We start from the raw sequence: 15482 nt of genomic DNA on the forward strand, positions 1-15482 counted from the left end.
GGGCAGTGTCAATGTTGACTTCAAGCCGTACTCAGCACGCTACAGCCCACTTGTGATACAAGATACTAAACCAACGCTACGTCATGATGCCTCGCGGTATATTCTTGAAACTAAACCTGGCGCCTTTATTTGCAAACTAAATAACTGTACGGCCGCCATTAAAGGTTGTTCCACCATTAAATAATCGTACATTAAGGTACGAGTACCTGCTGCGAATCCAACATAATATATCGAATGTTACGCGCCGTTCAGGCACGTTTAAAATAAAGCAATCGACACCTCACACCAAAGTTATCAGCTTCGTTACCACTTGATAAAAAGATCGATCGTCATTCATTAACCGGCCATAGATCCTGCGATACGCAATGAAATAATAGTTTGCTAATCAATCTCTATTTCACAGTTCTCGAAACATTCGTCTTCGACCTTCTCGAAGACTCCGACCTCGTCACACTCGGACTTCTTGTCGGCCCGACACGAACTTTTTCCTGCTTTTCGGCCATCTTCGGCTTCAGGAACACCGAGTTCGTCAAAGTCAGCTTCATGTGCTCCAGGTCTAGCTTGCTCGCGTCTCGACCAACGCTGACTCTCGTTGTTTCCGTGCAGGAAAGAGACCCGTGCCCGATGACATCAGGAAGGTTCTGCAATATTATGGCTGAAAGGAAGGCCAGCGCAGCCATGACCGCTAGCTCGATGTTCTCGAGGCCAATGTCTAGCAGGGCCGACAGGAGATACGCCGCCACGGAGCCAGCACGACCACACGCGAACATCCAGCACATAGCTGCGCCGCGCACAGGGGTCAAGAAGAGCTCCAGGCCATAGCAGAAATTGACCGTTAGCGCAACAAACGCGCAAGCCTTCGTCAGGGCGTAGCTCAGCCGTACTGAAAAGAGCGGGCACAAAATCGGCGCTGCTCAGTGTCACGCTCGTGAGCAGGCCTAGTACGCCGAGCCCCAGAAAATAGGCAGTGGCCACCTGGCGTCGTGTGAACCTCTTGATGGCCCCGACCATTAAAGCGTAGCACATACCCTGAAGGGCCACGGCACCCCAGCGCGCCCAGGCGTCGCTTCTGTGCACTGACAACTTGAGGAACAGTGTAGAAGGCGAATGTGACCGAGAAGTACGAGATGCTCATGACGAAAACGCTGCGCTGGACGGAGACGGCAGTCACGGCCCACGCACGGCGCTCTCTGTAGCAAGGCCTCCTGGTTCTTGAGCATCTCGTCTTTGATCTTCACCATCATGGCCGCCGTTGTGGGCAGGGAGAAGCCGTTGACCTTGGCTAGCGTCAGCGTGGCGACTTCGGCGGCCTTGATTCCCTGCTTAAGATGAGCCATCGGGGCGACTCCTCGACCAGGAAAAAAGCGCTCGTTAAGAGCATGGTCGGCGCCAACATGGTGGACTGCCGGACTCGCCAGCCGATATGCACCTTGCTTCAGCACATCGAACCAAACGTCCGAAAGCGTCAATCCCATGCCCATGGCGACGGTCGTGTGCACATGTCTGTGATCGTGCGATGAGACTTCGTAGAGAAGAATATAAGAGATCACAAAAACGCTAGTGACAGCCGCAGAATTGATGAAGCGCGTGGTCACGTATATCACGTAGGTGTCGGCAAAGGCGATCCCCATAGTGGCGGCGAGCAGAATGCCCACGGATAACTGGATGACGAGCTTGCGCCCTACATGGTCGGCCGCGTATCCGGCTGCAAGCATGGCGACCAGGGCACCGGCACTATAGACGGCATTCGCCAAGCCGACGAGCGGCCGCCGGTGACAGACGAGGTCCCAGCGGCTCACCAGGCTCTCATGCGCCGTTCGTGGGTCGTAGTCCCACTGAAGACAAGGAACCTGCGTAAGCAGTTGACATTCAAGCTAGAGCACTGCACGGGCTCGGGCTTACCCGAAAGCCCGGGCCGGCCCGGCCCGTGGGGCGGGCTGGGCCGGGTAGAACACTTTTTTCACGGGCTCGGGCCGGGCTCGGGCACGGCGTGTGCTTTTTGACGCGGGCCCGGGCGGGGCTCGGGCTTTCTGGTGGTGTGCATGTAACGTGCAGCTAGTTATTCTCGGGCGTCTCAACTCTGACAAACATTATCTTTCGGTCTCGGGCCGGGTTCGGGCCAGTTTCGAGTCGGGCTCGGGCCGGGCTCGGGCCTAAGGTAAAGGGGTGGCGGGCCGGGCCGGGCGGGTAACGTAGATTATTTCCGGGCCCGGGCCGGGCTCGGGTCTCGCCATAAATATTTTGATCGGGCTCGGGCGGGCAGCCCAACGTAAAAACGGGCCCGGGCCGGGCCCGGGCTGAAAAAATCAGCCCGTGCAGTGCTCTAATTCAAGCAGAGTTTCACGCTACAAGTAGAGACGGCGCATATCTAGTACTGCACCTAATTCTGCCGGTGGTATGGGACGACTTCACAAGGGCACAGCAGTTAACATGTCGTAGGCCCTATGAACAATTTTGTTATTTTGTTACCTATTATTTATTATGCACGAGATACTAGTGGTGCGCCCCACTTACTAGTAATTGCTCGCAGATTATAAGGCACGGGGATTTATTTTGTTCGATATGATCTGGCTGCCTCTGCTCGGATGCTTCAAGGCAATACACACACGTATAGTTATTTTTGCTACCTGTGTCTACATCCTTTCATTTAAGCTTTGTTGGTATACACAGGGGAGAAAACTTTTGATAAGCATCTGCTTTAGGCAATCTATCATCACAATCAGCACCGCTGTCTCTGAACCAGTCTGAAAGACGCATCCTTAACTCGAGGACATGAATCCTATTCTTGGTCACACGACACTCACATTCCGGTGAAGCGAAGTGCAAATGTACGCTCGTGTACATTTTCTCATATTTAGGTGAACTTAAAAACAGTATTCCTAACAATTCACCTAATGTATACCCCTAGCTGCTCTTCCACGCGTCGACGCTATAGCGAGAAAAAGTTGGATTTACACATTTTCCTTTGTCAAGAACGTAAAAAATCTCGACCGGAATTCACAAAGCCTTCTTATGCTAGAATTTTCGTAAGAAAAAATTTCAGCCAATCCGTATGCCAGACATATCATTAGCGATGGCGGCCAGCCAATGGCAAAGCGAACTTACTAAAGAAAAGCTTTGTGAATCTGGCCCCTCGTGTCTATATACAAGGTTATATACACTGTGTTTTTGGTGACCATTCGAGAAAATCAGTCTTGTGGAGATAACCGGGAACGGGCTGCGATTAAGCACACACAGGAAGGCCCATCTTGTATTGCGCCGAGTACAATTGAATGGAGCTATGTCATCCTTGTCTGGTATGCTCTATTTCAGTTCTATTACCGCATTTTAATATGAACCTACGCGAACTAGCGTAATTTCTCGCCTTAAGCACAGTTCACCTCTGTAAAACAGACTGATCTGCATAGTTTCGCAAGACGTGATATGTTGTGCATTCTAAATTTAAAGATATACAGAAGGTGCCAATTTTCTTGTTTACCCTTTAGGGAGTGTTTGAAGACAGCACTTGACTCCGATTCCGGCTTACGGCGAAAAAAAAAGGCTCGTATTTCACAACAGGCAAGCAAAGTACCTGAAATGATTCTGGGATATTTGACCAATAAGGTTAGGGACAGTGTTCTCGGTCGATAACTTTTGTGACACGGCACCATGTATGCAGGCTTAATAAACTGCGCATGACATTGCTGTGATAACAATTATATGGACACTTCAAGCGCATTTCTGCTGTCGGCGTCGTCGTTGCCCTGAGGTTCCCTATAAAGCCCAAGGGCGATAAAATCAGTCGCCGCACGCCGTATGCTGTATGTGCGAGTGAAAGCGCGCGAGGGACGCGCGCTTTCACGGAGTGCGAACGCACGGTGGAGGGCAAACGCGACCGTCGCGCGAAAGGCCGTGGGGGGATGAGAGGGGGTGACGTGTTACGGCACCAACGGCGCATTGCGAACTGGCAACTCAGTCTCGCACGCGAAAGGAGGAAAGCGGCAAGGCAGTGCTGGTGGGAGGGGGCAGGGGGTGGCTTTTACTCTGCCCGCAACTGCGTACTTGTACTTCGCCCGGCTGCAGCGGTCGCCCTCAGCCGTATCTTGAAAGTGTTCTGCAGACGGCTCATAGCTTTGTATGCGTTGTACGTTCGCCGCTCAGTTTCCGTTGAAGCGATAGAATATTCGCTCACTGCTGCCGCTCCGCTTGCTCACGCCAGCGTTTTCACAGCGGTTGTCTGTGGTCATCGGATAGGATCTATTCATGTTTGCTTGTGCGCGCTGACATCATGCTTGTTAATTCAGCTAGTAAGCGAATGTGTCCAACTTTATACACCCGATAAAACTACTACCCTTACTCCATATAGCTCTCTACTACTTTGCTATCGCAATTGATGCTTTGCCTTTCGGGCGAAACTGCGACATTTTTTTTACAACTGATTCACCGACTGTGCAGTTCCAGAGACCGAATCTACGATGCTTTTCATTCGTAAGTAATGTTTGCTACTGGCATGACGGCATAGCCTACATTATGCCCGTTGTCATGATTGACTGCTATCTGCCTCGACGAGTAGTTTTGAGGTAAGAACCTTTTTGGGAATACGGGCCCAAAACACATGTGGCAGAAAATGGCGGGCCGAGTCAGTTTAGCCGAAAAAATAGCGGAGTCCACGGCGCCACCCAGACTGCTGCCATTTCGATTTTTTTAAATATAAGCGCTCTCGTCTAGGTACCGTAGTTTTAATGAGCCGTTGCATGTGCCGGTACTAAAGGTAACTGAGGTCCAATTCATGAATGTTTTTGTTCGTAATAACCATTTACGATCGACCAACCGCCGTTGCGAACGACTTGGTGGGAATCACGAATGGCTGGCGTGTGTTTTTACCAGTACTCGCGTACGACCGGCTTTGTGAATATGAGCACTTGTTAGCAAGAACATCTCTGCGCTGGCCACCCGTATACTTGCTAAAAGGACATTCGCTATGAAGAATGGTCGGCACCCATTCTTACCAACTATTTTAGCGTGCAGTCTTGAACGAAATGAAATGACTTTGTTCGTCGTAGGCCGAACACACGAATGGTTTTATTTTGTCTTGACGTTAGATTCGCTGCCTAAAAAAGTGACACCGCTTGTTTGAGAAAATAGAGAACAAACACTGCTTAAGTGCATTTAGCACGTAGAAAAGTAAACTGATTCTAATTATCAATGAGGCGTTGGCTGATGCCGAAAGCGATCATGTTCAAATCGAATTCAACTGCAGAAACTACTTCTGCATGGGTCCTGGTTTATAAGAAATTTGACATATATCACTGCAGCAGCATTGAGCAATGCTGAAAGAAGTAATGAATAAACGGTACACTGCTTAACTACGCGAATGGAAGCGAATCTTAAGAAACGAACTTGTGGGCGTGCGCATTTCCCAACGCACTAGTGCATGCAACGTCTTTCTCTACTACAGCGAGAGAATTGCCAACAGATAAATCTTAAGATGGGTAGACAGCCTTTGGTGCGTAATACCTCACGCCGGCTGCTGCTTCACCCCCACCGAAGCGTAGACAGCCTTTGGTGCGTAATACCTCACGCCGGCTGCTGCTTCACCCCCACCGAAGCACCGAGAAAATTAAAGCTACCTAAATTGTGCCAATAGAAGACGTTTGGATTATGACGCACGCCGTAGTTGTAGACTCCGGATTGAGCTTGCTCAACTGGGATTTCTTAACGTACATAGAATGCGCGATACACGAGCGAATGTCCTTGAATTCCGGAGACGGAATGCCACCGCCGCGGCCGGGATTGAACCCGCGCCCTTGTACTGAGCAGCGCAATGCCATAGTGTTGGAGAAATGACCAAGCCATGGACTTCAGTGAAGTTGGAAATGGATCATTTATTAAAACTTGGATTACTATTCCACCGATGAGGGCCCCAGAGCCTTTATTTCCAATCCTAGGTGCAGAAGCAGCCGCCGTAGTCCGCTGCTCGCCGGCGACTGGGAATGAAGGAGTGAAGGAATCTTTGATCAGCGGCCCTGAGAACGTCGCTCCGGGAGATATTCAACTTTCCCAAGCTCGTAGTTGAAACTTGCATGGTCGCAGAAACGGGTGAATGCTGGGGTGACTACGTTTTTCCGGAACATAAAGACAGGGTTCTATCGGGCAAATAGCTCCGGTTACTCGCCGCCGCTTGTGCGGTCAATGCAGGGGAAGTCGTAGACGACTCTCAGTAAAGCGTGTATATCTCAATCTTGAAATATTTGTCGCTGTTTCACCCATAAGGCGGAGCATTAATTGCGATAGCAAATTAGTAGAGAGCTATACGGAGTAAGGATAGTAGTTTTATCAGCTGTATAAACTTGGACATGCAGCAGCACCAGCAACGCGCAGAACGGTTGTCGACGCCGTCGGCGTTGTGCCCGCGTTCGCACCGAATGCGCGCGGCGTTGATGGCTGTTGCCAGTGTCTCTGGGGGCGGCTCGGAGGTATTGGACGAGATCAGAACGGGACACTCGTCGAGCAGCGTCGCAAGTATTTACCACCATCTCGCCTCACAGCATTTCATATAATTAGGCATTCGGTGCCGCAGCTAAACGTCGCCTCCCCTACCTCCTTCCCGTACCCTCATGGCCTTTGCGCGACGGAAGAAGTAGCGTTTGCTCCATATATATCGTGATTGTAAAGGATGAAAGAGACGCTTAATTCTGCAGCCCTTCAGGGAGCACGGCGCAGAACGCGCGTTTGATGTCCGTCGTGCGTTCGCTCCCCGTGAAAGCGCACGTCCCTCGCGCCTTTTCACTCACACATGCAGCATACGGCGCGCGGCGATTTCATCACCGTAGGCGTCATACGGAACCTCACAGCGACGGCGATGGCGACGTCGATGGCAGAAATCGGCTTTGGAGTCTCCATATAATTGCTCTCGCAATAAAAAGTTGTCGCAGTTTCACCTGAAAGGCGAAGCATCAATTGCGATAGCAAACTTGTAGAGAGCTATACGGCGTAATGATATTAGCTTTATCAGCTGTATAAACTTGGACATGCAGCAGCATCGGCAACACGCAGAACTGTTGTCGACGCCATCGGCGTTTTGCCCGCGTTCGCTCAAAATGCGTGCGGCGTTGGTGACTGTTGCCGGAGCCTCTGATATAAATAGGCACTTGGTGCCGCAGCTAAACGTCGCCTCCCTTCCTTCCCCCTCCCCCACGGCCTCTCGCGCTTCGGAAGAAGGCACGTTTGCTCTACATATATGGTGATTGTAAAGGAGAAAAGAGACGCCTACTTCTGCAGCCCTTAAGCGAGCACGGCGCAGAACGCGCGTTTGTTCTCCGCCGTGCGTTCACTCCCCGTGAAAGACGCGCCCATCGCGCCCTTTCACTCGCACATACAGCGTTCGGCGCGCGGCGATGATTTCTTCTCCAAATGACGTCATACGGAACCTCACGGCGACGGTGACGGCGACGGCAGAAGTCTGCTTTTCAGTGTCCATATAATTGCTATCGCAATAAAAGAGGAGCTGCTGCTCTTGGCAGCAGGGCTCGGTATGGGTGAGGCAGGATGAGGAAGTCCGACATTCGTACTGCCATTGGCGAAGTGGGTTCCGAGGACGACGAGCTCGCGGGTGTCTAGCAAATGTTATGTTGCGAGAAGAAGGAAAGGGCTGACGGGGGAAGAAAGAGGGAACAAAATGAGGAAGAAATTGGTGCCGAAAAAATATAGAGCAAGCGAGACTATAGGGCGGAGCGCGGACGCGGCGCCGCCACAAGGGTAAAGCGTGAAATTGACGAGTTTGCTTCAGTTCTACAAAACAGGTGGTGACATCTGAATGATTTTAAAGGGATTTGTGAGTAGCAATCATTTCACCAGGACACAAGGCCGGAACGGTTGCTTGGGTTGGCGCCGGGAGAAGGCTTGCATGTCACGGCCTGACTGATGGCAGCCGAGGCAGGCGAGTACAGGAGTACAATCGGAGCCCGGTTTTTATTAGTCATATCGTAAGAAGCCACTAAACAATGACACCAAGGACAGAATTCAGTAAATTATCTGCAATTATTAATTGAAATAAAGAAATGACAAATAAATGGAAATGAAAGAGCGTGAAATAACAACTGGCCGCAGGTGGGATACAAACCGATGTCACTGCATTACACGTGCAATGCTCTTACCAGTCTAGCTAACGCGGTGCAGCTTTCCCACCTACTTTCTGTGGTATTCATGTTTATCTGCTGGAACTTAACCTGGGAGTGTTAGCCAGCACCACCACTCACGGCCTTGGCGGCGGATGTGGAACATACTTTCTGCCGCAGGCGTCCCGTTTACGTGAACTTTTTGGGTGAAGGCAACAGGTGAATAAACCCACGCATGTTACCTGGAGGCATCAAAGCTGCCGGATTCGAGACCATAGCATTGTAACCAACGAGGAGAAAGCAAACCGAGGAGGGGGGGGGGGGACGATTCTTATTAGTCATATCATAAGAAGCCAACAAACAACGACACCAAGGACAGTATAGGGGAAGTTACTTGTAGTTGTGGATAAATTAATGGGTATTAAAGTGGAATGAATAAATAACTGGGTGTAGGGAGGATACGAAACCACGTCTTCGCATTACGCGTGCAATGCTCCTACCAATCAAAAACGGCGCCGCGGTAGCTCAGAAATGAGGCGCTCGGTTTCCTTTATTTTCGTTCATTATACCAAATGCAGCTGATGTTCGTCTGAGCCGGACCACCATCAGTTGTACTTCGCTTCCATAAGAGGTAGGACGTGTGTCGAGCGAGATCTTGAACAACACTTTGTAATGTGGTGAACGCGGTTTCAATCATGGTTAAGTGACCTCAAAGAGGTGGGACGTAATGCTGACGCATTTCTCTCGCATTTACCGGTTAATTGCCACAGAATGCTGAAGGATATTTTTGGATCTGTGAATCGTTTAGGTATAAAAATTTATCAAAACGGAACTGAACGCAAACCCTCAGCTTTCTTATGCGTTCACGGCGTCTATGGAAGCGCAATCACCTCTGCCCATTGAGAGGGTAAACTGCCGTTTGAGATTTGTCTTAATGGGAGCGGCACCGCTCGGTTCTTTGCAACACCATCCAGATAGCGCTCGTCTCCACGCATCCATTGCGGTGGCGGTGCGCGCCGTGCGGGGTAAACGAAAACAACAATCACCGCCAAAGCACTCCACACAGATGGTTAACCAGCGAAGCTGAAACGTACGTGCTGCCCCGGTGTTTAGCAGTGGGTTAATCCCGACGCTGTATTGAAGCGTTTCTCCATCATTGGTTACATGTTTGTGTTTCTAGTGCAACGCAAGCGCCAATGGCGGGCGCATGCTGCTAACCATGACGCCGAGCGAACTCGAGATATCGAACGCATGCGACAGAGGCGAGCCGAGGTAGGAGGCTTTGTGGGCAGAGCAGCGTCCACGTGGCAATGGCGGGAACGCGTTCGCGGGGCCAACGCCCGCTTTCGGCGGGAGTTTCTCGAGCGGCACTTTGGCTTCGGCTGCGACGAAACGTCCATGTTGAAATCGTGAAGTGGAGCGCAAGCGCCAATGGCGGGCGGATGCTGCTAACCACGACGCCGAGCTAACTGGAGATATCAAACGCATGCGACAACGGCGAGCCGAGGGGACGGCGTTGCGGGCAGAGCAGCGTCAACGTGGCAGTGGCGGGAACGCGTTCGCTAACGACGTTACTAACGGCGCTGCCAATGGCGCGCGCGCTTTGGTGTGACGTAGAGAACTACGTAACTGACGGCGCAGCCAATGGAGACGTTTAGAGAAACATTGGACGAACGGTTTTTCGCCTAGCTAAATGCAGCTTTCGCTGTAAAAACCCTAAAAGCTCGCCTTCGTGCATAGCGTTCGCAGCCAGTGTCTGCAGGTAAACATTAAGGTTACATAAGCAGCAGTTTCCGGGAAGCGTGAGAAGCAGTCAGGGATCTTTGAATGCTATCGCGTTCACTCTTATAGGCGAAGCTATGCGTCCTCCAATTTTTCAGTCTTTTTGTTGCGTCGTTTCGAAAAAAGGAAGGCTATTGCGTGGGGCAGGAATTCGTTAATTTGACGAGAACGAAAGCTCAACGAACCGTCTCGGTGATGTTGGGATCGCCCGGGCTGGCGTAGACCCGGCAGCGGCTGAATCGGCCGTCGGGTTCTAGAGGGATGGCGGCGTTCTTCCAGGCATCTGATGACATGTTGACGCCAGCCGGCTGGCTGCACCAGTGGTCGACGTCACTGGCAATGAGCTCAAACGCCTGCGTATGGCAGTGGACGGCGAACGCGCTCGCAGCTGCGAAAAGAGCGACGCCCCGCTGGAACAGCCCATGGCCGAGCACGTCATTGCAGTCGAAGCACTCGCTGCTCCTCAGGTCGATACGGGCAAGCCTTCTCGCAGAGAACAGTGTCATAACTCAGTGCAAAGATGTCGAGGTCGACGATTCGCGAGCCTCCGCACTGCGTGGTCTCGCGCGACGCCGCTGCTTCTTTCTTCTTCACCTACGATATTAGCACGGTGGCTTCTTGGTCAATCCCTCGTAGTGGGCACGCACCATATTATACGAAACAAGCAAGCTAGTTGGTGCACCAGGCTGCGGGTGCGCTTCAGTGAGGGGTGGTGGGATGGTAACAAGAGCATGCAAAGGAGAGAAAGTAGATGTCGTAGGTGGAGAGAGAGATACAACTTTATTCGCTTAGAGTGGGGAGCCAGTTCATGGGCTCCTCAGGAAGGCTAGATGACCGCCAGGCGATGCGTGACGGCGACCTCTTCGGCTCGCTCCACGGCTCGGAAGTAGATCCTGCAGTGTGGCAGTGGGCACACATCCACTCTAGGACCGGGATTGGCAAATAATTGAGTATAGCTCAGAAGAAGCTTATGCAGCTGCAACGTACATATTAGAATCTATTAAAGCGAAGCTTTTTATGTCTGACTGATTCGTCCGTGAGCGCCAAAAACGCACTGAGAAAACGAACTCACACAATGGAACTATCTGCGCATCTGCGCACACAATAGAACAACAACGCGCGACATACGTATCGTAGAACACTACAGTTTACAATCGCACTTTTACCGATAAGAATAATGGGAACTGCAATGCCACGCCACCCAGACAAACTGTATACATCTGCATTGCATTACGCCCGTCGGGCAATGCATTCCCGGCTGTCACCATGGGTAGGCCGCGGGTGCAGAGCACGGCAGAAGAGGATTCCGTACGCGAACGTAAGCGCGAGTGCGATCGTGCCCACAAGGCCGATCCCGTGTATCGGCAACGGCAGAGCCTCTGACCGTCTACCACAGCGATCACGAGGCAATACTGTGCAAGTGTAGAGTCGTCCGTGAAAGTATGAGTTTGTGCGTGTAATCAACGGCTACATGATCTAAAATAAAGGTTATGCAACTTAACGAAATGTGTCTTCATTCAACTTCTACTGTTTAAAAAATACAATCATAAACAAGCAATAAAATCAGATATGCATCGCATCTGATTGCTCAGCGCACCAGCAGACACTCAGCATTTCTTGGCTTCGTTGCGTGGCCGTTGGCTTCGGACTATGACTTTGATTCAGTTTGCATGAGAGAAAGCTTGGCGTTCAACCATCTTTCTTTAAGAAATGGGCTTTGAATTTTTCGGCGAACCTGTCTTGGAGTAGGTAAATAAATTCTGTAGCCAAAGGTTTGATATAGAAGAGTCTGCCTAGGTAAAGTCATAGTACCGCAAATATATATCTTGTCGCTGACCAACACAACAACGAAATGAACGTTTTGGTGCCGGTACGGGAACCTTGTTGGCAAAGCAGAAATGGCTTGTCTGCTTTTTGTAGAAGCGGAAAAGCCATTTACGGTACGGGCAGCGAAATGTAAAGTTCGTCGTTTTGTAGGACAGTGACCCGAATAATCATTTATGCACTCGGTAAATGCTGCACAACGAAATGCGACGCGGACAATTTTCTTTATTTTCATCATGTGCAAAGCGTATAGTATTTACGCCCGTATACCTCAGGAACTTCAGCATCGCACACGAAACTTATCAAGCAGGGAAAGCTACTAAAAAAAAGTAGTAGATCACGGTAACCTTTCTAGAAAACACATAGACCTTCACGAATGTTTTTACAAAGGCTACAGTTATCGGCACCTACACTACACTGTTCTATTACCCACCAAAACCTGAAGTAAGGCGCTTGCGCTATACGATAAACAGCATATTTGTTACCTGTGGGACTGCGGAAACTATATTATTTGATTGTGATACAGCGCTGCAGATATATCCTAGACATAGAACTGGCACATGAACATGAATGAAGAAACGCTACTAGCACTTGCTTTAATTCAAAAGAACACGATCGGAAGTGTCCCAATAATGCAACCCCAACTAGCCCCAATGCATGCAAGCCTTTAATAATAAACTTTAACATGACTTCAAGTATACCTGTACCACAACCAATACATCTCACCTGGTTTCCTTGTGCACGCTGTGCCACCCACAAGACATTGTGGGTGGCACTGCGATTTACAAGGGCACTTACCGCTGGCTGCGTCCAGTGGCTGACGTCATTTAGGAGACTGTCGCAATCGATGCTTCGCCTTTCGGGCGAAAGTACGGTATTAAAAAAAAAGAGTTATTCAACTCTTCATAAAACATGAACCACAGGAACATCGTCTTGATAAAGGAAGCATTACTTTCTTACGGCTAAAGCTGTACTTGTCATCTGCTTCCCCCCAATGCCGGCCAATATTCGCTATCACGCTCACTTATCACCGTTTCCAGCATGTTTCTTGAGCAGGACGACATACTTAATGCATATCGGAAAATTGACATAAAACATGTTCCACGAACAAAAATGTGCCAAACCGAGCGCGCCCGGAGTGTAGTAGAGGTCACTCTGCTATCATACATCAGATGGAAACACCCAGTCACAAAATGCGCGAGGAAGCCTAAAACAACGTCGCGGCCAGTCGAAACAGATATTGATGCGTCTTGCTTGTCAAGCAACTGCGACGACGTGCCGTGTCAGTGTTTGCAGCGAGGTGGCATCATTCAAACTTCGTCGCATATTTAAAGAAAAATATGGGGTTTTACGGGCCGAAACCACAATCTGATTATAAGGTACGCCGTAGTGGCGGACTCCGGCATAATTTGGACCACTGGGGGTTCTCTAAGTACATGATTGTTTTCGCATTTCGCCCCCATCGAAATGCGGCCGCCGTGGCCGCGATTTGATCTCGCGACCTCGTGATCAGCAGTACAAACCATAGCCACAAAGCAACCACGGCGGGTTCGCATATTTTGATACGGGGCGTTTCTGTGTGACCTACCAGCGGGGCGCACCTGCTTTCGATATTACCTAGATTGAGCGTCGGTATTCGATGATGAATATCTCGAATTAGGACCAATTTTCTAAATTTAAAGGAAAACGGGGGTGCCTTAAAACGTGACTGCCTCTAAATCGACCATATAAACACGGCCACCAAGACTTCATTATGGACAACGTAATTAACGACCCGCCGCGGTGGCCCAGTCAGCTAAGGCGTTGCGCTGCTGAGCACGAGATCGCGGGATCGAATCCCGGCCGCGGCGGCCGCATTTCGATGGAGGCGAAATGCAAAAACGCCCGTGTGCTTGCGTTGTAGTGCGCGTTAAAGAACCCCAGGTGGTAAAAATTAATCTGGAGCCCTCCACTACGGCGTGCCTCATGATCAGAACTGGTTTTGGCACGTAAAACCCCAGAAAGAAGAAGAACGTAATTAACCAATTTTCTTCCATTGTACTTTTAACACTCGTCTTATTAGTGGTAAAGTATGTCCGCCTTGCCCATGAACTCGTGTGCAATATCGCCACGTTTACTACGGCTAGAAGGAGAAACCTTCTGAGGGTTGGAAGGAGAAACCGGCTGCATCATATCGTTATTGTTACCTCGGAATTGTTGTTGCGTCAAAATATGGCTCGTACCCACTAGGGCGATCGGCCCCACTAGATTGAGAAATATTTCGTAGTTTAGCTTCCTGACTTCATTCTTTAGAACCCTACCATTATCGTCATTATTTCATAAAAACACAAGCACGCCATACAAAAAAAAATGAAAAACGGCAAAGTAACCATCTAAAAAAACATACCACACTAACCGTCTTTTAAAGCGCCCCTTCCTAATATATTCGAGTTATCTTGCATAATCCAGCTGTTTAGACCTATCGGCGTACGACAGGCAACGCCATATCTTACGCGCGTGCTAGCGGTAAAAAAAGAAGACAAAGCAGATCATCGGTCCGGTGGCTTCTCCTGCGATCGCCCTTCATTGCCGGCTCCCTCAATCGACGCATTTGGCAAGAAAGAGCTGAAGCACGGTTCAGAATGGAAGGCAACAACGTCCCGGAGTCAGCTAAGCCACCCCCGGCTACGGCGGTGGCGCACAAGCCCAACGTGGCCCTCACCGCCGTCACCAACCTGGACACACTTTTCGACGATGATCACGTGCAGCAGGCCGCATTAGATGCCGCAAACAAGGCACGGCAGCAGGCTGCCAAGGGCTCCGCGGGTAACCTGAAATCGAGGGACCACTCGCGGTACACCAAGACGCAGTTCGCCGAAATGACGAAATTAAAACAGGACGCCCAGATGGCCCGCCAGCGACGCGTCAACTTGTTGATCGGCGCCGCCCTCTCACTGGTGGCCGTGTTTTTCCTGGCCAGCTTGGGCGCGACGCTGTTCTCGAAGAAGGCCACTTCGCAACTGCCGACCCCGCCGGTAAATTCCACTGCGTGGGCCAATGAGAACGACAATGACGACATCGATGACGACGCTAGCGCGAAACTCGATTCCGAGGAGGAGAATACAACCTCGCGAGTGATAGTCGAGGCGGACACGAATACTCCGGAACCTCTCGAAGATGACGACGCCTTCCTGGAAGCGGAGGGGCTCGTGTCTGATTCGACGGGCCCACAGGATACGCGTCACGACGCCGAAGACATCGATAGTGTGGGCACGACCTACCATTCTTCCACGAATAGCTCCTTTGGGAGCCAGTTCGCAGTTGAATAAACGACGTGATATCACCAAAAGACTCTCGTTCATTTATTAAACAGGCAGCCGGCGTCCCTGCGACTCCCGTACTGCTTGAGACTGCTGTCCCGCATTCGATTTTCTTGAACAGCTTCGAAAACTCCGTCCAGCATTTATCTGGACTTATTGGCGTATTTTATGTTTGTCAGCAGTGGCCATAATGTACGGCGTTGTTGCTGTAGTCGATCAGTGAAGCTCTCTTATGTGTAAGGAATAGACGGGGGGATGTTTCAGTGAGTTATGAATTTATATAGTATAGAGTTGCTTTGGATATTTGGCGCGTACTTAACACGCTGGTTTGACCGGTATGTTTTTAGTGTCATGCAGGATATCATAGTTGGCTAGTGCAAGTGTTTGTACCTGCCGGATTAGTACAGCATCCTCTCTATTGTGTGCGTCTCACAGGGATGTGTGGTAAGAGGAGTGCGTTGGTCTTTGATTCCTTGAGCCG

General features: G+C 50.4%; 1 protein-coding gene across 1 annotated transcript; it reads right to left on the reverse strand.

The window, feature by feature from the left end:
* Positions 1-392: 392 nt before the first annotated feature.
* LOC119448803 (solute carrier family 22 member 5) lies at positions 393-10384 on the reverse strand. The gene is made up of 3 exons (XM_037712017.1): positions 10064-10384; positions 1172-1850; positions 393-883 (listed from the first exon to the last, which is right to left on the reverse strand). Exons 1-3 carry the CDS (start codon positions 10382-10384, stop codon positions 393-395), a joined length of 1491 nt encoding a protein of 496 aa, XP_037567945.1.
* Between the last annotated feature and the right edge of the window lie 5098 nt (positions 10385-15482).

This window comes from Dermacentor silvarum, chromosome 4, assembly GCF_013339745.2.
Source record: "Dermacentor silvarum isolate Dsil-2018 chromosome 4, BIME_Dsil_1.4, whole genome shotgun sequence".
NCBI classification, from domain to species: Eukaryota; Metazoa; Arthropoda; class Arachnida; order Ixodida; family Ixodidae; genus Dermacentor; species Dermacentor silvarum.

Coding starts and splice junctions, on each gene's coding strand:
- LOC119448803 (XM_037712017.1), bottom strand. CDS start 10,384: ATGACACTGTTCTCTGCGAGAAGGCTTGCCCGTATCGACCTGAGGAGC. Junction 1,851..10,063: donor ATCCCAACATCACCGAGACG/GTTCGTTGAGCT, acceptor CTGCTTACGCAG/GTTCCTTGTCTTCAGTGGGA. Junction 884..1,171: donor GAGAGCGCCGTGCGTGGGCC/GTGACTGCCGTC, acceptor CGCTCTTTTCAG/TACGGCTGAGCTACGCCCTG.